We start from the raw sequence: 23,577 nt of genomic DNA, 5'->3' as shown, positions 1-23,577 counted from the left end.
TCCCCACTCAGCAAGTCCAAGGCTGAACTCTCACCCTCTTAACTCCTCCCTTAATGCAAACTGGAATCTCCCCCTGAACCACCACCTCGTTGACAGCATCACCACCCAGTCTACCCAGTCTCCCAAGTTTGGAGTCATCTTTAGCACCACCTCATTTTCTAACTTCATTCTAGAACCAGTAATGCATCTTTGTGCCTTAGTTCAAGACCTTCTTTTGGGGCACAAGGACATTTTAAGGAGGCTGGAAATGTTCTACAATTTGAGAGAGGTACTGGAGACACAGTATACACACAGGTTAAAAAAGTCAGGGAGCAGGATATACTTTATGCACTTAACAGATGTATGTTACTCCTCAATTTTAAAAAGCCCTCAGTGCCTCTTCCTTCGGTGGACTATTGCAATGCCCTCCTCTTCCCATCTGGTCTCCCTGCCACCAACACCCTCCACACATGCCAGTTATCCTTCTAGTCACACCAAACTTCTTGCTGCAGTCTTTCCAACAAAGATCCTCTCCTAGAGGGACTGCAAGTCTTCTAATAGCAATAAGGCAATAAATAATGTCCAATGTGAACAGTCAAGAAGCAGTAACATAAGCACGTTGCAATGTGGAGATCAATGCCAAAAAGAAGATGGAGAAAAGAGTAGAAGAGAGCAGGAGACTGCTGTATATTTCAAAACAAGCCTTGTGGAACCATTTGATGCTTGAAACCATGTGCTACAGGCTGTTAGGAATTCTTAGATCCTAGAGGACTGGACCATAGGGTTATGTGGCTGTGATCATGTGCTATTTTCAAGACAAGAAAAGAATAACTCCAAAGACAATTCAGAGACCGTCGGGTTCCCTCCTCAGTTTCAAAGGTGGCAAGGAGGGACCATCACTTCAGATCCAATAGGCAACCTACTTAAAAAGGGGTGGTGGGGGGTGGCGCCTCTCAGTTGGTTAAGTGTCTGACTCTTGATCTCAGCTCAGGTCTTAATCTCAGGGTTGTGAGTTCAAGCTTTGTGCTGGGCATAAAGCCTACTTAAAGAAAAAGAAAAAAAAAAAAAAAAAAGATTCACTAGGTGAGTGACTCCAAAAGGCAGCCTGAAGCATAAGAGGTAGAGGAAAGTGACCGCCCCCCCCCAACCCCAGTGGGTCCAGGGGGCATAGCATCAAACCAAGGAGGATTTTTCTTGAGCCTTAAAAATCTCATGGAATCTGCCTTGCTAGATTTTGGACTTGGTTCGGACCCATTACTCCTTTCTTCATTCTGATTTCTCCCTTTTGGAACAGGAATGTCTATCCTCTGTGTCCCACCATAGCATTTTAATTTTTTTTTTCAACGTTTATTTATTTTTGGGACAGAGAGAGACAGAGCATGAACAGGAGAGGGGCAGAGAGAGAGGGAGACACAGAATCGGAAACAAGCTCCAGGCTCCGAGCCATCAGCCCAGAGCCCGACGCGGGGCTCGAACTCACGGACCGCGAGATCGTGACCTGGCTGAAGTCGGACGCCCAACCGACTGCGCCACCCAGGCGCCCCCACCATAGCATTTTAGAAGCACATAATTTACATGGCTTTACAAGCTCACAGCTGAAGATGATTGTCTCAGGATAAATTGTGTCTTGAGTTTCACCCATATCAGATGTAGATGATATTTAGATGAGACTTTGGATTATAGACTTTAGAATTGATGCTGGAATGAGTTAAGACTTTTGAGGCTGTTGGGGCAGAATGAATGTATTTTGCATGCAAGAACATGATTTTAGAGGGGTCATAGGCAGACTGTTATAGGCTGAATGTTTGTCTCCCCTCTTTCCCACCTCATTTATATACTGAAGCTCTAAGCCTCCAGTGTGACAGAATTTCAAAGTGGGGCCTCTGGGAGATAATTAGGTTTGTATTAGGTCACGAGGGTGGGACCCCATGATGTGATTATGCCCTTGTAAGTATTGGAAGCAGAGATCTCCACTGAAGAATGACCCTGTGAATGCACAATGAGAAAGCAGCCATCTACAAGCCAGGAAAAGGGCCCTCACCAAGAACTGAATGTGCCAGCAACTTGATCTTGAAATTCCTGAACCATGACAAATATCTATTGTTTTCTGATTTTTTTTTTTAATTTTTCAGAGAGAGACAGAGTGTGAGCGGGGAGGGGCAGAGAGAGAGGGAGACAGAATCCAAAGCAGGCTCCAGGCTCTGAGCTAACAGCTCAGAGCCTGACGCAGGGACCGAACCCATGGACTGCGAGATCATGACCTGAGCCGAAGTTGGACACCCGACCAAGCCACCTAGGTGCCCTGACAAATATCTATTGTTTAAGATAGATATGGTATCCATACTCCTATGGTGTTTTGTTACAGGTGCCCACACTGATTAAGAAAAAAGTAAGGGGAGGGGTGCCTGGGTGGCGCAGTCGGTTGGGCGTCCGACTTCAGCCAGGTCACAATCTTGCGGTCCGTGAGTTCGAGCCCCGCGTCAGGCTCTGGGCTGATGGCTCAGAGCCTGGAGCCTGTTTCCGATTCTCTGTCTCCCTCTCTCTCTGACCCTCCCCCGTTCATGCTCTGTCTCTCCCTGTCCCAAAAATGAATAAACGTTGAAGAAAAAAAAAAAAAAAAGTAAGGGGAGATAATATACAGAACTTACTTCCAATTGGCTCAGGAAAAAATAATTGTGTGTGTGTGTGTGGTGTGTAGAGAGAATGATGGAGAATTTTCTTCAAGAACCATTGGTGAGTCAGTTGCAGTTATGATGTACCTCCATAATTCATCATGTCTCTCTTAAAAACAAAGATATTATCTTACATAACTACAGAATAATTACTAATCAGGAAACCGATAGGGTACTGTACTAATAGCTAGTCTACAGACTTTATTTAAATTTTGCCAGTTTTCCTAATAACGTCTTTATAGCAAAAGAGTCCTTGATAATGTGCTGCATTCTGGCTTTTCAGTTTCAGAAAAGGAAAAAGGTAAGTTTTGATTACAGGGTAAACTGACTTACAAGGAATGATCCTGAGCAGAGGTTTTGAGAATCCCATGAAAGAACACAAGATAACTACATAATGATACAAAAAGGGGGAAGCAATTATTGGGAAACAAAAGCAAGTATATTCATACATTTGACAGGAATACAAAACCATACAAGCATGATTTTATAAGCAATAGATATATCCCCACTGAATGTGACAGCACGATGACAGAACCTGCCCACCCGGCATACATTTTGGAACATTACAAAAGAAATCAATGTCCACTATGAACACCTATTATTCTTTGGCAACCAAAGGACTGTTATCATCCTTTTCTGCTAAATGAACCCTGTTTACTTCCAGTGGTATACTCTGTTGTTCCTTAAAAAGTTCTACTGAAATGGCCCTTTCTTGGAATCCTACTGAAATGTACTATCCTCTCCCTACCGCATACCACACATACTAACGAAAATAGTTTGGAGCTTTGCACTGGTCACACAAACTATTCCACACTCTGAACATATATTTCCAGAAGTATCCTCCTTTTTTCAGCAGGGGAATTTTGAAAAGTAGGGAGTCCACATTTTTTTTTTGTTTGTTTGTGTTTTTTTGCAATCAGGATAAATTCCCTCATTTGTGTCAATAGCATCCCCATATGGAATGACTGAAAAGTGCTTCCAAAGCTAGCTGTAAAGCAAACATATTTTGACATTACTGTTTTCCTGCCTCAAAAATGGAGACCCCCAAGTATGTATGCACGGGAGCGTTTTCAGTTAGTTCAGTGGCATCCTGTGCACGCGGGCAGCGAGGCTCTGCCCCGGAGTTACCGTGCTCACCTGCCGCCCACATCTCCTCTGTAGCGTTTCCCAGTCTCCAGGTCAGCGTGTCACGGCATCACAGACCCGCGTAACAGGAGAGCGGAGTACGAGGGTGGCTCTGCCACAGGTGACTGCACCTTCAATCTCGGCTCTCTTCCACCTCTGACACGTTCTGGGCCTGTGGCACCACACCCTCCGCTCTGGCTGTGTGGTGGACGCCGACTGAGAGGCAACCTGGTTCGCGTGCCTTTGCCTTCTCTGCGAATAATCTCGGATTATTCCGGTGGTCGCCTCTGTGCGACACGATCACGTTCCTTCCTCAGTCCTGACTGACACGGGGGTAGGCTCCTGTGCCACAATGAACCTAACAACACTCTCTCACAGGGATTTATGGTTTCAACAGGGAAAGAGTCTGAAGGGCACTGGATCTCCAACATCCTGGAGAAAAGGTCTGTGAACTCCTGCTGCTGAGGTCCCAGGTGCTAGTTCCCGTCTGACTTTTCTGAGTTGTTCATCAGTTCTACCCTGCTCCCTCCTTTTATTTATTTTTTGCATGCCTATGATCCTTGCAGTAAATCACCTTTTTGGTTAGCTAGAGTCAGTTTCCACTGCTATCAACTGAGAGAAATTTAACAGGTATATATTCTGTGTTAAAATGTCTTAGAACTTCTGTACACTTACACTGACTAGGCACCTACTGATTTTCAGAGCGTCAGTAAAAATTTTTAAAAGGGCTCCTAACTCTGTTAATTTTGTGCATTTGGAATATTGTTTACTCTAATCTGGGATAAGGGACATCTGGTCCAAAATTATAAGGCAGTACCTTTCCTGTTTTGAAGACGTGAGAGTCTCATTGCCACCTATAACTAAACCCTTTCCAGGTTCTCATTAACACACCTGAAGACAGACCAAAAAAGGAAAAACAAAAATCAGAACTAGTATTTTTAAAAAAAGACAACTGAAGACCACAGATCAAAATTCAGACAGGATTTGTCTGCTAACTTTGCCTAACTATGGAGAACATGCTCATAAACATTAAACAAGACTCATTCAGGGTTGAAAAATCACAAATCAAAGAGGAAGTAATAGATCATTTAGTACAAGAGTTTAAGAAAATGGGACTATTTAGAAGAAAACTCTGGTTAGAGCTTCTCCCCACACCATAGCATCACAGAGACTGCTAACTGGCCCCCTGTAGATATTCCTATCTCCCCTTTGGTAATAGAAGCTCTCAGATTTAGCTGGGTCCATGGTCACCCAGCTACAGTCTACATTTCTCAATCTCCCTGGCAGCTAGGGGTAGCCATGTAACGAACTTTGGCCAACAGGAAGTGAACAGAAGGGGCAGGTACCAGGGCCGGATTACATCCTTTAAAACAATTGTTCTCCTTCCACTTCTCTTTCCTGGAGAGAAAGAGAATGAAGTGCCAGTGGCCTGGAATGTAGATGGATGTGGTTGAAGACAGAGATGCTGAAAAAACAACAACAACAACAACAACAACAAAACATCCTGGTGCCTGGGTGGCTCAGTGAGTTAAGCCTCTGACTCTTGATTTCTGCTTCAGTCATGATCCCAGGGTAGTGGGATCAAGCCCGTCGTTGGGCTCTGCTCTGAACATGGAGCCTGCTTAAGATTCTCTCTCTCTCTCCGCCTCTGCCCCTCTCCCCAGCTCATGCTCCCGTACTCTCTCTCCCTCTCTCTCTCTCTCTCAAACAAAAAATAAACAGGAGCACCTGGGTTAAGCGTCTGACTTTGGCTCACATCATAATCTCACAGTTCGTGGGATCAAGCCCCCTCCTTGGGTTCTGTGGTGACAGCTCGGGCCTGGAGCCTGCTTCAGATTCTGTGTTTCCTCTCTTGCCACCCTTTCCCCACTTGTGGGTTTTTTTTTTCCCTCTCTCTCAAAAATAAACACTACAAAAAGAAATTTAATAAATAAAAATAAAAACATCCTAAAAGATTACAAAACAAAGATAGCTCATACCCTACTGAATGCTACCTGTCTACCTTCAGACTTTACAAAGAGAATTTCTATCTTTTTTTTAATGTTTATTTATTTTTGAGAGAGAGAGCACAAGTTGGGGAGGGGCAGAGAGAGAGGGAGACACAGAATCCAAAGCAAGCTCCAGGCTCTGTGCTGACAGCAGAGAGCCCAACACAGGGCTCGAACCCGTGAACTGGGAGATCATGACCTGATTGGACCCTTAACCGACTGAGCCACCCAGGCACCCTCTATCAAAGTTGTTTGAACAACTTTATTTTGATGTCCCATTTACATCAACAAAAACAAAAAACCATACTGAGACTTCTGCTTATAGGTTAAAATTAATAGGTAGAGACAAACCATCACTTTCACAGAACAACTAGATAAAACTACACAGATTACTCAAAACAAGAAATAGTTTTAAAGACATTGAAGAACTGTCTCTCATGCAAAGCAAAGAGGGCAAATAAACTAAAATTCCAGAGAAGAAGAACCTTTCCTTAGTGAGCTGAAATCGCTAGTCATTTTCTTCCCTGGTGTTATTTGCAGAGTGTGAGCACGAATGATCATAAATGGGCTTGCTACAAGCAGAAGAACTCTGCCAAGAGGAAGAAAAACCAGTGGAGCTTATGATAGCTCTATAGGATGGTGTGACAGACTGAATTCTAGCAGAGCCCCAGACCTACGGCCAGTTTTCTGCACAGGACACTTATCACGTGCTAGAGAAGCTAGAGAGCTAGACTAGAAAAGTGGCTTGAAATCAGCCACAGTCTTACAATGCTAGAGGGAGGGGCTTGCAACAAACACAGTGGATCCCATCCTTAGATGGAATCTACCCAAAGTTTTAGCCCAGTCCCACCTATCTCAGTCCCTGGTTAGATTGCGGGTGCTCAGAGCAAAAGGAGAAAACAACATAGACTTGAGTCTCTGCAGGTCCTTTATATATAGTGTCCAGCAATCAATCAAAGATGTCTGCTTTTCTCGGGGCAGGGAGAGAATGTGGACATGCCTGAAATAGAAAGCAGAGAATACAATAGTCTACACATTCCCTCTCTTCACTTCGGTACTACCAACCCTGGGAAATCCCTTATAACTTGACCCTCTCCCTCTCTCCTTAATTTCACGTACCCGGGAATGGACATTCCTCCTGTTTCATTTTTTAACATCCCAAAACTGCACAAATAACTTTCAGACATCAAAGCCTCTCCTAGGAACCCAGAGCCCCCTTTCTACCAAGGAGCTCAAAATCAGCGTTATCATCTCATTCTTCTCAACAAATATTTAATCTCTGTATCAAGGTTTGTACTCTGTATTTGAAGACACAAATAAAGAGATAATCCTTGTATTCAAGGACTCTTCAGGGTTTTTTTTTTTTTTAGCAAAAAAGGATGCAAAGATCAATATGGTTTTTGAGATTAAAGAGAATAAGGAAACTACTTTAAAGAGTACTGTCAAAAGGGATTTATATTTAAATACACAGGATGAAAAATACACCAACACAGTGAGAAGCCCTTCTTTTACAAGTGATTCTGAGTCCTCTTCACATGACTAAATGACAGCACCAAGGAAAGGAGATTGAGCAATGTGTCCAGTCACACACATTCTAGGAAACTGAATTCAAAAATGTAATTCTTAAGTTCTAAATTGCGATTAGAATCCAAGTCTTTACATTTTCAATTTATTGCCATTTCTTAGTCATATTTCTCAGATTTTCTATGAATCAAATTTTCCTTTAATTATTTCAGAAATACTACAACTTAGTCTGTTTTAAAATCATCAGTGGCTTAATATTAGAATTTCACTTAAAACTCACCATTTGTGCTCCTTTTTTGCTACTCATACAGTAATTAGATAATTTTGCTGCTCATATTACTTAGCTATACTTGGATTGAGATAAATAGTTATATGAGCTTCCACTGCTAAGAAAACGTCTGCTTTTAGGAAACCAGCACACTAATTTAGCTGTCCTAGAAATAAACTGCTCCCTGTGCTTCTACATGCAAGCCAAGCCTGCGCAGGAGGCAATAAAGATCCTAGCTGTTAGCACATAAACAGGGGTCTCCAACATGTACTTCTGTTACAGTCTAATTGGTGATCACAGGTGTCTCAGCCCAGCTTCATGGCATTTCAAATCAAGGTGAGAACGGGAGACATGGCAGAAAAGTCCGTGCTGACAGGCTTCCCTTACCTTGAAGCACTAACCAGCACGTCACAGCTTAGACCCCTCATAGGACAATGGGAAGGGGTGCTACAGAAGTCCCACTTCTGGCCACGCCGCCCCTTAGAAAGAACTAATGGAAAGGTGATAAAATACACTAGGGTCTGTGCCATTTCCAGACCATCGGACTGTCATCGGCCTCTTCCCGCTCCTCCTCACAGGCTGTCACTGCCACTACCAGGAACATTCAGTAAGCTCCTGCTGAGTCTAACCACCTGTAAACCTGAAACAAAACTATGCTACGAGTTTCTTGAACGGCAAACATACCACAACTTGTTTCTTGTGTATATTTACAACATTATTTTGGGAAACTGGTTTTTGTCAACTAGCAAGTATATATGAAATAGCACACTGTAATTAATACAAAAAGCAGATTAAAAGATACTCAACATATAGATTTATCAAAACTTAACAATTAGCTTACAGGCTTTAGATCTTATTTTTTCCCATTAAATGAAACATTAAAGCTATCATTAATTCTTTCATTTATTCCATTAATACTTCCTGAGCCTCTATGAGCTAAGCATGATCTGAACACTGCGGAATACAATACCATACACTCCAATGGGAGAGGCAGACAATAAATAAGCAAATAGATATACACTAAAATACCAGGCAATTGTAAGCTCTATAACCAGGGGGAAAAAAAAAATCATGGGAAGAGGAAAGCATTTTAGACAAGGTGGTCAAGGATAACCTGTCAGAAGCAGGTAAGGGGTAAGCAAAATGTACACAGAGGCAGGGAGAAAACTAATGAAGAGAAGTTTTCCAGGCTGGAGTTACTACTGTGAGGGCAAAAGCCCCGCGGCGGAGGGTGGGGGAAGGGCAGAGGTGCTTCTTGATGTGTTCAGGGAAGAGCAGAAAGGCCCACTCGGCTGGAGTGCAGTCACCTGACGGGATATGAATGAAGTCAGAAGTATGGGAGAACCTGATGACACAGGGCCCTGCAAACCAACAGAAACTGTCTTTTGTTGTCAGTGATAAGAAGCTCTCAGGGGAGTGTTGATCTGACTTATGTTTAAGCAATTCCCCCAGTCCGTTTAAGAAGTTTGTCCTAGTGAAGTGTTAACTTCCCTTTCTCCCCCAAAAGTATAAAAACTACCCTCATTTTGGTGTTTATCATTACCATGCATGAAAAAAAATACCTTTCTGGGATGCCTGGGTGGCTCAGTTGGTTAAACATCCTGATCTCAGCTCAGGTCACGAACTCCCCGTTGGTGGGTTCAAGCCCTGCGTCAGACTCTGATACTAAAAGCAAAGAGCCTGCTAGGGATTCTAGCTCTCCCTCTCTCTGCCCCTCCTCCATGCGCGTGCAAGCACTCTCTCAAAAATAAACAAATTATTTAAAAAGATGAAAAAAATACCTTTCCTTTTATAAATGAATGAATGAGTGACTGAATGAATGAAACCTTCCCTGTAGACACAGCCATAAGCAATACAGTATTCTCCTGCATGTTTTTAATCCTTATATACATATCACACCATATGTATCTTTCTGCAGCTTTTGTTTAACAATATGTTTCTGAGATTTGCCCATGTTGATAATACAGATCTGGAGTCATCTCTTCACTGCTGTATAGTATTCATTCTACCAATATGCCATACTGGTTTTATGCTTGTTTGTTGTAGGAGGGTAGGCATTCTCCTACTAATGAAAAACTAGGTTACTTCCATTTTTTTGTTACTACATTTCTACAGTAAACATTCTTAAACATGTCTCCTTGTGGCATGAGCAGAATTTCTTGGGAAAACAGCATGTTACAGGTTGAACTGATCCCCCCAAAAGTAATATGTTGAGGTCCTCATTCCCAAGACCTCATACATTATACATGCATTAGGTTGATAGAAAAATGTTCATCCTTAGTATAGGCTAGAACAAAAATGTTTGCAAATCTCAGCTATTGTATATATCCAGATAAAAACTTAATAGGGTGGTCATTATTTCAACTTTTCTAGAAATTGCCACTATTCTCCAAGAAAATTGTACCAATTTATACTAAGAGCACCTGTATATAAATTCCCATTGCTACATAACATTGCCAACATTTAATATGGTCTTTTATTTTTACAGCTTTCAGAAAGGTAAAGATGGAAACAGTTACTTCATTGTTTTAATTTACAATAACTTGGACTAGTGAGGATGAGCATATTCATATATTTATTTTGCAATCAAGTTCCTTTCTCTGTGAATTGACAGTTCCTATCTTTGGCCCATTTTTCTGCTGGAGTGCATACTTGCCTCTAATTTATATGGCTTTTGCACCTGGATACTAACCCCTGGTGTTACTGTGTTTATGATGTCATATTGTGCACAAGGCCTGTTTCTTACAACAGTTTTATTGAAATGTAATTAACAAATCATTACATTCGCCCTTCCCAAGTGTACAATTCATTGGTTTTTATTATATTCACATAATGGTGCAATCATCACAACGTAACTTTAGAACAGTTTCATCGCCCCAAAAACAAACTCCACCCCTGGCCCTGGCAAACTCCTAGTCTACTTTCTGTCTCTGTGGATTTACCTGTCCTAGACATTTCATGTTAGTGGAACCACAGAGTATAAAGCCTTTGATTTCTGGCTTTTTATAATATGCATAATGTTTCTTTCATCGTTAACATGTATCATTACTTCCTTTTTATTGCTAAATAATATTCCACTGTAAAATTATTCTGTATTTTGTTTATCTGTTCATCAATTTATGGACATTTGGATTGTTTCCACTTTTTGACTCTTAGGAATAATGTTGCCATGAGCATTTATGTAGAAGTTTTTGTGTGTATGTTTCATTTCTCCAGGGACTAGAAATGCTGCATCATATGGTAACTTTATGTTTAGCATTTTAGGAACTGTTTTCCAAAGTGTCTATATCATTTTGTGATCACACCAGCAACGTACAAGGGTTTTAGCTATCCTAGTGGATATGAAGTAGCATCTCACTGTGGTTTTGACTTGCATTTCCCTAATGACTAATGATGCAGAGCATCTTTTCGTGGATTTACTAGTCATTTGTATATTTTCTTTGGAGAAATGTCTATTCAAGTCCTTTGTTTTATTTTTTATTTTATTTTTCTTATTTTTATTTTTATTTAAAAACATTTTTTTTTAACATTTATTTATTTTTGAGACAGAGACAAAGCATGAACGGGGGAGGGTCAGAGAGAAGGAGACACAGAATCCGAAACAGGCTCCAGGCTCTGAGCTGTCAGCACAGAGCCCGACGCGGGGCTCAAACTCGAGGACCACAAGATCATGACCTGAGCCGAAGTCGGCCGCTTAGCCGACTGAGCCACCCAGGCGCCCCTCAAGTCTTTTGTTTTAAAATTGGGTTGTCTTTTTATTGTTGAGTTGTAAGAGTACATTATGCATTCTATATAACAAGTCCCTTATCCACATATGATTTCAAATATATTGTGAATTATCTTTTCATTCTATGGAGAGTGTCCTTTGAAATACAAAAGTACAAAGAGGGAAAAAGTTAATTTTGATCTACTCCAATTTATTTGTTTTTGGTTGCTTATACTTACAGAGCCATATCTAAAAAACCACTGCCTAGGGGTGCCTGGGTGGGTCAGTCAGTTGAGCAACTGAGTCTTGACCTGAGCCAAAATTAAGAGTCAGACGCTCAACCAACTGAGCCACCCAGGTGCCCCTGTAAAGGTTTTAAGCGATCAAACTTATCAACCTTTATTTTATAATTTGTGCTTTGGTAGTTTTAGGAAAGTCACTCTATACTTTAAGGTCATAAATATGCCAGAGTTATATATATATAACTAATAATTATATATATATAATTTTCATATTTGAGTATCTAACATAGAGTAAATAACTCTATGCCAGAGTTATATATATATAACTAATAATTATATATATATAATTTTCATATTTGAGTATCTAACAACCTGGAATTGATTTTACAGATTGGTGTGAGGTGGGGATTTTTTTTTCCTTCTTTTTCTATACAGAAAATCACCTCTCTCAGCACTAGTCCATTCCCCACTGATTTGAAATGCCACCATCATTATCAATCAAATTTCATATTCATAGTGTGCTCTTTCTGGGTTTTCTATTCTGTTCCATCAAAATCATACTGCCAATATCACTATAGGTTTATGCAAGTCTTATTATCTAATAAAGGTGATTCCTCCTACCTAATTTCTCTTCAAAACTGCTTTGGCTCTTCCTGGTCCTTTGCTTTTGCACATGAATTTTAGAATCAATGTGTCAGGAAAGAAAGCATGAGGAAGAGAGGAAGGGAGAGAGAGAGAAGAAAAAAAAACCCAAAATACTCAGAAGGTAGGACTGTGTACCTGAAAGTGACTTAAAGATCAGGTGAGGAAAGTGACATTTGTATCACATTTTCACCAATGCATTTTGGGAACCCAAGATGATTCTGTGTTACATTGTATTTTGAGATAGTAGTTTTACTCATTTAAAGATATGGTTTGGATCACTTAAATTGCAGTCAATTGCACTTTAGAAATCAGAAAGCTTAAAAAATATTTCTACAGCTTCCTTTAAATTCATTTTAAAATGATATTCTGATCAGAATCATATATATACACATACATACATATACATTTTTTTAATGTTTACTCATTTTTGAGAGAAAGAGATAGAACATGAGCGGGGGAGAGGGAGAGAGAGGGGGAGACACAGAATCTGAACCAGGCTCCAGGCTCTGAGCTATCAGCACAGAGTCTGATGTGGGGCTTGAACCCATGAACCATAAGATCATGACCTGAGCTGAAATCAGAAGCTTAACCCAGTGAGCCACCCATGCACCTCCCTTTTTTTCTTAAGAGAGAAAGCGCAAGCACACACGGGAGAGTGGCAGAGAGAGAGGAAGAGAGAGAATCTCAAGTGGTCTGTGCCCCACGTGGGACAGGATCCCCTGACCTTGAGATCATGACCTGAGCCAAATTAAGAGTCGGACGCTCAACCAATTGAGCCACCCAGGCGTCCCACACATATACTTTTTGAGTGGGCAATCTCATTTCCAGGAATTTATCCCTATGAAAAACTCAAAAGTGTGAGAAGATATACAAAGTGTTGACATATTGAAAATACTGGGGAAGTGTAAACATTATGCACAGGGATTGGTTAAATAAATTACACTATATATTCATACTGGGAAATTTTTGTACCCCTTAAAAGAATGATGTTTGTCTTACTGACTGGTGATAGAATATATTAATGACATTAAGCAATGTCTTTTACATAAAACTGTACCCCCTCCCTATTACATATATATATTTATATATTTATAAATATGTAATAAATAAACATATTAATCTTATTATTAATAAAATAAAATATAATTTTAATATTTATAATTTATAAATATCTATAATAAAATCTTATTAATAAATAAATATATATATTTATATATTTGTGTGTATGTGTATCTATCTACCTACCTACCTATCTGGCAGGATATACATGAAAATGTTACAGTGGTTATCTCTGGGTTGTAGAATTTCAGGAGATTATTTTCTTTATACTTTAATGTGTTGGTTTAATGCTTTCCAAGTATGGTGTTTTTCCAATTCCAGTATTTTGCATGTAAAATTGTATGTAACGTATGCTGACTTTACAAGAGAAACACTACATATGCCCACTTTAAATTTTATTGAAAATATGCAAACGTTCAAGAAATACTTGTTAAAACTAAAAATTTGTAAAAGTTTTCAGATACGTTAACTCTGATGGAGAGTATATAACACAGATACTATTCTACTTAAGGGCAAACTCTCCCCATGGAAATTTTAAATCCCGTGAGAGAGTGTTGTTAGGTTCATTGTGGCACAGGAGCCTACCCCCGTGTCAGTCAGGACTGAGGAAGGAACGTGATCGTGTCGCACAGAGGCGACCACCGGAATAATCCGAGATTATTCGCAGAGAAGGCAAAGGCACGCGAACCAGGTTGCCTCTCAGTCGGCGTCCACCACACAGCCAGAGCGGAGGGTGTGGTGCCACAGGCCCAGAACGTGTCAGAGGTGGAAGAGAGCCGAGATTGAAGGTGCAGTCACCTGTGGCAGAGCCACCCTCGTACTCCGCTCTCCTGTTACGCGGGTCTGTGATGCCGTGACACGCTGACCTGGAGACTGGGAAACGCTACAGAGGAGATGTGGGCGGCAGGTGAGCACGGTAACTCCGGGGCAGAGCCTCGCTGCCCGCGTGCACAGGATGCCACTGAACTAACTGAAAACGCTCCCGTGCATACATACTTGGGGGTCTCCATTTTTGAGGCAGGAAAACAGTAATGTCAAAATATGTTTGCTTTACAGCTAGCTTTGGAAGCACTTTTCAGTCATTCCATATGGGGATGCTATTGACACAAATGAGGGAATTTATCCTGATTGCAAAAAAACACAAACAAACAAACAAAAAAAAACGTGGACTCCCTACTTTTCAAAATTCCCCTGCTGAAAAAAGGAGGACACTTCTGGGAATATATGTTCAGAGCGTGGCATAACTTGTGGCATATCTAATTTAAACTCCTCAAAACTTACCAGTAATTTCTAAACTGCCAAATCCAGTGGCTTAATAGAGGAAGACAAACCAGGTTCTATCAACTTACTAACTGGACTGGTTATTTAAATGATCTGGAATTCAGTCTTATTTATAAAATAGGGATAATATACACCCAGAAAGGACCTTGTGAAGACTAGATACGTGAAGAAGCTGGAGGAGGTTCCTGGCCACAGTAAATGGTGCCTGTTACAATTATAGCCTTGCTTTCCCACCGCCACCACGTTGCATACCCTCCTTAATGAAATGGCCTCTCTCTCTCCTTGGGCTTTCTCAAGCCACTTCCCAATGATTCTGTTCTTGCACAATCAGCCTTCTTCAGCAGTGTGTGTGTCTTTTCCCAGTAACATTATGATTCCCCCATATTACTTCCTAGGTGCCTCCTCTTCTTGCTTAGTGCCTTCTTCTGTTTCACCAATTCTCATGGCTTCAACCACCACCAGTTCATTCCTTCAACTAAGATTCCCTAAGATCCTACCACACCCCAGGCACAAGGCAAATATAGAAGTCCCCCTTACCCATGTTTTCCAAACCCACAGTCAACCACAGTCTGGAAGATGATCCTCCTTCTGATGTATCACCAGAAGGTCAACACCAGTCTTAATGCTGTGTCACAATGCCTACATCATTCACCTCATTTGGTCACATCCTGTAGGCATGTTATCGTCTCACATCATCACAACAGTGAGTACAGTACAATAAGGTATTTTGAGAGAGAGAAACCACATTCACATAACTTTTATTACAGCGTATCATTATAATTTTCTATTTTATTATTACTTATTGTGGTTAATCTCTTACTGTGCCTAATTTATAAATTAACATTTATCATGGGAATGTATGTAGAGGAAAAAATAGCATATACAGGGTTTGATACTATGTACTGTATACAGTGGTTTCAGGCATCGACTAGGGATCTTAGAAAATATGCCCCACGGATAAGGGGAACTATGCAGTAAGATCTCAGATGTTTGCTGAAGGCTTACTAATTAGACAGCAGGAGGCTTATTTAGAATAAGTCAAAACCATCAAATTTGGGAAGTCAGTACTTTACTTTCTAAACCTACCAGATTACCAAATTTGTTGAATACTTTCCCCAACCTCAATACGCGTTATTTGGAGTAAGGCTGGGCCATACCCATAGTCTCAGTACAACTGCGTATTTCACTGTACTTAGAGATTAGCAGAAAGCAGCAGGCTGGTAAAACAGACCACACTAAAAAAAATCAATACCCCTACACCAGGGATTATCCCAATCCTTCTGGGTCCTACAGTACACATGTATTATTTCTACAATCAGAAGCAAAAATTTTTTCAAGAGGAAAAATAGCAACCTTAATCTTTATTATGGGTCTTGAAGGTAGCATTAAAGACCGCAAACATCAACATAAATGTTCTCAGATTAAATGGGTTGAGAGAAAGGGCTTACTTGCTTAATCAGTCACAAACTACAAATTATATTATGGAAGCCTTCTTAGAAGCTATTCAGAAGGCAACGGACTTCTGAGGCCACAAACCACGTATTTAATCAAGTAAGGCACACCCACTCAGAATGCAAACACAGTCTCTACCCATCCCTCTCAATTGCCTATTCTGCCAATAAAACACTACTTCTTTCTTTCAAAAACTGAATCTAATTGAATCTCAACCAATTAACTATCTTGCCCCAGAGCACTACAAAGTTTCTAGGGCACCTAGGCCAACCCTAAAAAGTGGGCAAGCCTGCTTTCCCTGAATATCCAAGTTTTAAAATACTGTCTCAAGAATACAGAGGTTTACGTATTAAATACTGCTTTCATTGCCCAAGACGTTTTATTCGAGAGAATTCCTGAGTGGAATTAATGACTCTGGAATCTTTCAGATCCAGCTAGGAAGATTTGAAATGTTCTTCTCCTTGGAAGAAGTGCATTCACAACAAAAATCTAGTCCCACAACTGTAGTTACAACATTATTTTGGCTCAACGCCTTGAGGTCTTTGGATGTCTCATGAGACCTGTGAAGTGTGAACAGGTATCATGGCCAAGTGTGAACAGATACTCCTCCAGCTCTTGTCTTAAAACTAACTGCTTTTCACAGTTACTGTTTCCTTTCAGTGGAAACAAAAGCTAGTAGCTATTTAGTAAACCACCCTCCATTAGTTATTCATTTGCCTCCTAAGTAGCAAGACTGGCCCTTTGTTCTTTCTACTTTGCTTGTCTTATTATTTAAATAAGAACATGACTTGTGCCCCAAGTCCTCCTTAGGATAGAATCCTATTCTGGCAGCTAGAAGGCTGTCATCATTCTAATATATCATTAAAACTACTTCTAAAACTACTTCTACAGGTTAGAAAGTTAGGTTCAAAATGGTCTCAAAGGCAGGTAATTTTTTTTTCCCTTCAATACTTATTAACTAGTTAAGGAAGGTAAAATGTGTGCCCAAACCTCAAACATTCCTTAAAGAAATGAAAGAGATTTTTTTTTAAAGGCTGTAAACCAGGAGCTCTAAAAGTAAAAACAAGTATTCTATTTCAGGTGCAACCAAAATACGGCATTTATTTGATCAAACGTTAAACCCACAGTAAGAAACTCTTGGAATTAAGATCACTGAATGCTGCAACACGCTGAAGAAAAGTTCCTGCAAATCCTCTAGGGGTCTTTAAAAATAGAATAGAATCATCTATCAAGATTACTTTTTAATAAAGTCCTACAAAGAGATAAAAGAACTGAATTACATAAACCCCTAAAGGTTCCTTCTAGCTCTAATTCTGCCAAAGCTCCCAATTCTAACTCTTTCAAAGTTTTCCTAGTGCTAATTGCCACCCTTCACCTCAAATAAAGGCTGGCCCTCCTCTCACCCCTCTGAATGGTAAGGGAGGAAAAATTACTGCTTTATTGCTCCTCTTCCTTGTGAAAACTCCATGTCTACTGTCATCGTTAAAAAGCAGTCATGTCTACACAGGGCTCCCGTAAAGAGCAAAACCCAGTGCTCCTGAGATGTTCCTCCTCTCCTCTCCTCTCCTCTCACTGAGCTACCACGCTCACAGCACTTCTCACACCTGATTGGGGCGGGGGGAGGTGTTCCACCGTGACACCAGCTGGTGTCGATCTAACCCAATTCTGACACTCTGTTCCTGGAGATAGTGTCAGATCCCTCAGGTGAAGGCCCCACCCCCTTCAGATGCCTGTCACAAGTCCAGGTTGTCCCATGGCTTCTGACCCATCGGCTATAAATCAGGTTTCTCACCACTTCCTCCTCTGGTTGATAATTTGCTAGAATGGCTCACAGAACTCAGGAAAACTGTTTATTTACTATTTCCCAGTTTATTATAAAAAGATACGATAAAGGACACAGACGAACAGGGGCAACGTGTGTGGGAAGGGGAGCCACTCTCCTAGCATCTCCATATGTTCAACAACCCGGAAGCTCCCTGAACCTGGTACTTTGGGGATTTTTATAGAGGCTTCACGCATCAGCAATCATTAACTTCATTTCCAGCCTCTCGCTCCTCTGTGGAGAATGGAGGTGGAGCTGACACCTGGCTTGGTCTTTCTGGTGAGCAGCCCCCATCCGGGAACCCACACAGAGTCACCTCATTAGAACAAAAGACACTGCTATCACTGGGGAAATTCCAAGGGATTTAGATACTCTGTGTCAGGAATAAGGGTCAAAGACTAAATATTAGAACAAAAGATGCTCCTAGTATTATCACTTAGGAAATTGCACAAGTTTCATGAGCTCTGTGCCAGGATATGGGAGCAGAAACACATAGACACATTTTTCCCTATTACCTCACAGCTACTATGCAAAAAAAAAAAAAAAAAAAAAGAGAGAGAGAATATAACAAGTGTTAGCGAGGATGTGAAGAAATTGGAACCCTTGTGCACTGTTGATGGGAATGTAAAATGGTATAGCTGCTGTGGAAAACAGTACGGCATTTCCTCAAAAACTTCAAAATAGAATTATCATATGATACAGCAATTCCACTTCTGAATATATATCCAAGATGACAGAAAGCTCGATCTTGAAGAGGTATTTGTATACCCATATTCAAAGCAGCATTATTCACAATACCTAAACCTTGGAAGCAACCCAAGTGTCAATTAACAAATGGCTGGGAATGCAAACTGGTGCAGCCACTCTGGAAAACAGAATGGAGGTTCCTCAAAAAACTAAAAATAGAACTACCCTACAACCCAGCAATTGCACTACTAGGCATTTATCCATGAAATACAGGTGTGCTGTTTCAAAGGGACACATGCACCCCCATGTTTATAGCAGCACTATCAACAATAGCCAAAGTATGGAAAGAGCCCAAATGTCCATCGATGGATGAATGGATAAAGATGTGGTATATATATACAGTGGAGTATTACTCGCCAATCAGAAAGGATGAAATCTTGCCATTTGCAACTAGGTGGATGGAACTAGAGGGTATGATGTTAAGTGAAATTAGTCAGAGAAAGACAAATCTCATATGACTTTACTCATATGAGGACTTTAAGATACAAAACAGATGAACACAAGGCAAAGGAAGCAGAATTAATACAAAAACAGGGAGGGGGACAAAACATAGGAGACTCTGAAATATAGAGAACAAACAGAGGGTTGCTGGAGGGGAGATGGGCTAAATGGGTAAGGGCTTAAGGAATCTGCTCCTGAAATCATTGTTGCACCATGTGCTAACTAACTTGGGTGTAAATTATAAAAAATACAGAAAAATAATAGAATAGAATAGAATAGAATAGAATAGAATAGAATAGAATAGAATAGAATAGAATAGAATAGAATAGAATAGAATAGAATAAAATAAAATAAAATAAAATAAACTCCTACAAGAAAAAAAAAACAAATAAATGGCTAAGCAAAATGTGGTTTATACATACAATGGAATATTATTCAGCCTTTAAAAGGAAGGATATTCTGATACACAGTGCTACATGGATGAACCATGAGGACATTATGCTAAATGAAATAAGCCAGTCATAAAAAGAAAAATATTGTACGATTCCATTTATATGAGGTACTTACAGCAAATTCATAGAGACAGAAGTAGAATGGTGGTTGCCACGGACTGGGTGGGCTAGGTGGAGGAGGGAATGGGGAGTTACTGTTTGATGGGGACAGAGTTTCTGTTTTACAAGAAGAAAAAGTTGGGGCGCCTGGGTGGCTCAGTCGGTTGAGCGTCCGACTTCGGCTCAGGTCATGATCTCACAGTCTGTGGGTTCGAGCCCCGAGTCGGGCTCTGGGCTGATGGCTCAGAGCCTGGAGCCCGTTTCAGATTCTGTGTCTCCCTCTCTCTCTGACCCTCCCCTGTTCATGCTCTGTCTCTGTCTCAAAAATAAATAAACGTTTAAAATTAAAAAAAAAAAAGAAGAAGAAGAAGAAACAGTTATGGCAGTGGATGGTGGTGGTGGTAGCACATTATGAATGTATATAATACCACCGAACTGTATACTTACAAATGGTTAAGATGGTAAATTTTATGTTATGTGTATTTTACTACAATGAGAAGAAACTGGGGGGGGGGGGGACCCAGAAAACAAAAACAAACAGTAATGTTTGATTGTTTTATATGCCCATTCTACCACAGGATCTATTTACTCAGACTCTAAACCCAAATAGAACAAAGGGCAAGCATATATATCCATCCCATCAGATGCAGAAACTCTTGAGAGTGTAAAAGGACCCTAGAAGTTTCTAACTTCTCTCCTGTTCATCCAAAGACAAATGCTGGGATATGGGAGGAAACAAACCTATATCTCGGGGTTTAAAAACTCTCGATTTATATTTCAGTTAAAAGAGGACACAAACCTGCAGACTTAATATCTTATGTGTATTTTTACGGCATAATTGGGAACATTTCTCCAGCAACTGAGGAAAAATAGAGGTTGGAGCACTAATGTAGCACTTTAAAGTGATTAACTTAATTAATCACTTTAATTAAAACAAAAACAACTAAAAAATTTTTAAAGATACTCTTGCTCCCATGAAGTTACCAAAAATCTCTTTGGCTTAAGGAAAAACAAACCCATGGTCAATATTCCTCATATTCATGTACAAAGCTGTATCTCTAAAGTCTCTGTTTTAAAAAGACTTGTGACAAACCGTTTTCTAGAAGGGACAGTGGAGCCCTAAAAATTCTTTCAGGCCTTCTACTAGACCATTTTTCCAGATGCCACCACAGTGCCTTGAGTGGAATTTTTCTCTACAATATACTAGAAAAAGTCAGCCAGCTATTAGAGTCATACAAATTTTTAAATTTCACTTTAGCAACTTGATGTGTCATCTTATTATTAATCAGCTGTCTCTGAAAAAATATCATGCCAGGGCGCTTGGGTGGCTCAGTTGATTAAGCGTCTGACTTCGACTCAGGGCATGATCTTGAGGTTTGTGAGTTCGAGCCCCACATCAAGCTCTGTGCTGACAGCTCGGAGACTGGAGCCTGCTTTGGATTCTGTGTCTCCCTCTCTCTCTCTGCCCCTCCCCCTACTCATGCTCTGTCTCTCTCTCAAAAATAAATATAAACATTAAAGAAATATATATCATGCCTACAAATGTTAAATTGCTAGATTATGGGAGGGAGAAATTTACTATTAAATCAGAACATAACTCCTTTGTTAGGTGAAAAGAGCAGCTAAACACAAAACACTTCCTGAAGTGCAAACACCTTTCTCTTGTCTTCCTTTTCCTTCTTAAAAATCATAATCCACTCATTCATCTGCAATGTATTCTCTGACTCCTACCCCTTAGGTTTCCATGCTGTACCCTATACCACAAGTTTCTTATTACCCATTTATGTTACTAAAAAAAACAACCCTTTACACCATTAATAACGAGAGCATTCTTACCACTTCTTCTCTCACACATTTCTTTAAAAATGAAAATAAATCTTTTGTTTTTTAATAGTTTTTATTTATCTTTTTTTCTTAAAAATTTTAAGGTGTATTTATTTTTGAAGGACAGAGGAAGAGAGGGGCAGGGGAAGGGCAGAGAGAGAGGGAGACACAGAATTTGAAGCAGGCTCCGAGCTGTCAGCACAGAGCCAGATGCGAGGCTCGAACTCATGAGCCTCAAGATCATGACCTGAGCCGAAGTCGGAGGCTTCACCGACTGAGCCACCCAGGTGCCCCGAAAATAAATCTTTTGAATCTGTGCATTATGGCGCCTTCCATCTTACAACTTCAAGGGAGGTCAAGTCTTTTATTTGTCCCCCAACTCTCATAATTTTACTATGTCAGCATGACCTGGAGAAATGCTCTATTTTCTATTTCACACCAAACAGTAACAGGTCTATCTACCATATCACATCTACTGACTTGGGGGGGCGGGGGCTGCTAGATATATTAAAGCCAAATTAAATCACAATAGTCACACTACTGCTACTGGGAACAGATGGCCTTGGGAGGGAAAAAAAAGTTTTCCTTAATATCTGATTGGGATTTATAAGTATTAAAGTCAATTGCAGGGGCACGTGGGTGGCTCCGACTTTGGCTCAGGTTATGATCTAGAGGTTTGTGAGTTCCAGCCCCACAAAGGATTCTGTGCTGACAGCTCAGAGCCTGGAGCCTGCTTCAGATTCTGTGTTTCCCTCTCTCTCTGCCCCTTCCCTCTCTCTCTCTCAAAAATAAATAAACATTAAATTTTTTTCATTAAAAATAATTTAAAAAATAAAGTCAGGGGTGCCTGGGTGGCGCAGTCGGTTAAGCGTCCGACTTCAGCCAGGTCACGATCTCGCGGTCCGTGAGTTCGAGCCCCGCGTCAGGCTCTGGGCTGATGGCTCGGAGCCTGGAGTCTGTTTCCGATTCTGTGTCTCCCTCTCTCTCTGACCCTCCCCCGTTCATGCTCTGTCTCTCTCTGTCCCAAAAATAAATAAAAAACGTTGAAAAAAAAAATAAAGTCAATTGTAAATCTCACAACACTTTCTTCAAGTAACACTGTCCTTTAATCTTTTTAAACAGCTCGTGTTTAAAAACACAACTCAGGAGAATATGTCATCCAGAGAATTGGAAGGCTGTTAACAATTATTGTCTTCAATTCACAACTTTTCAAAATATTTCAGAACTGCCTGAACTTGGTTGGTGATTCAACCTTGGTTAACTGGTATAGAGACGCATCACAAGTCACCACCTGCGTTCAACAGCCCCTTCTGTGATAGCACGCTTGCTCACAGGGACCACCTAACTCTACCTAGAGCCCGGGATGGGGTTTCACCAAGGGCTGGGTAGAAGCATAATGCTTGTGAGGCACCAGGCCCGGTTCACGGTCAGATCTGTGGTCCAATGCCTTGCTTGCAGAAGGGGTAGGTATGTGTTAGGGAGAGACTGGGTGTGTTTCCGCCTGGTACCACCTCCTAACTTTCTCTGCCTCCTGAGGACCCCGAGGGTGTTTCTCAGGACTCTTAAAGGAAGCAACCACCTCGAGGACAAGAGGAGGGAGCCTCCAGGGAAAAAACCAAGAGCCCCGGAGTGGATCCACCCAGGGTCCGCAGGGTCACTCCCTGCCTCCCCAGGGGAGGAGGGGCACGAATTTCTGGTCAAATCAGGCGGAGGAAGGCACTGTGGCTTTGAGCAGAACCCAAACCTCTGGAGGAAAAGAGGAAGACCTCAGACGCGGAGAGATGGGGGAGCCCCTACGCCTCCCTTGAGCCTCCCGCTCCGGGCAGGCCCGGTCAGCGCCGGGACACCGCTTCCAGCACACCTGAGCCGTGCCCGGCGCCCGCTCCCGGCCCCGCGGACGGTCACCGCGACCTCGCCCTGCCCGGCCGCCGCCTCCGCTGACTCGGCACGGGCGCAGCTCGCGGGGTCCCGGCCCACTGCCTCCGGTTCAGCCCGACCGCCCAGTCCCACCGTACCTGGCCGGCGGCGGCGGCTGCGGCGGCGGCGGCAGCGGCGGTGCTCCTCACGTACCCGTTCCGCACTTCCCCGTTCGCCACGCAGCCGTTCGCCCGCACAGGGCGACGGTAGCAGCAGCCTCCGGGCCCCGGCCGCATCGTCCCGGTAGCACCAGGCACAAGGCGACTCTGTAGGCGGCGGCCGAGACGGCAGCAGCTTCAGTCCCGCTCCGCACCCCACCCACCTCCTCGAAACC

The 23,577-nt window shown here is 41.6% G+C and overlaps 1 protein-coding gene across 2 annotated transcripts in view; it reads right to left on the bottom strand.

The window, feature by feature from the left end:
• Window positions 1–23,577, bottom strand: part of SPTLC2 (serine palmitoyltransferase long chain base subunit 2) — a 110,960-nt gene extending 87,383 nt beyond the window's left edge. The window contains exon 1 of one of the 2 annotated variants that reach the window (XM_086709146.1): window positions 23,342–23,577. In XM_086709146.1, the coding sequence (XP_086565272.1) occupies window positions 23,342–23,479 (138 nt within the window). In that variant the 5' untranslated portion in view covers window positions 23,480–23,577. Of the gene's footprint in view, window positions 1–15,026; window positions 15,085–23,341 lie in introns of those variants that run through there. The other variant, XM_086709147.1, reaches the window with a different exon arrangement.

This window comes from Puma concolor, chromosome B3 (genome assembly GCF_028749965.1).
Source record: "Puma concolor isolate L17-30 chromosome B3, mPumCon1.1.hap2, whole genome shotgun sequence".
Taxonomy (NCBI): Eukaryota; Metazoa; Chordata; class Mammalia; order Carnivora; family Felidae; genus Puma; species Puma concolor.
Note: the sequence above shows the minus strand (reverse complement) of the source record. Positions and strands in the feature narration are given on the sequence as shown.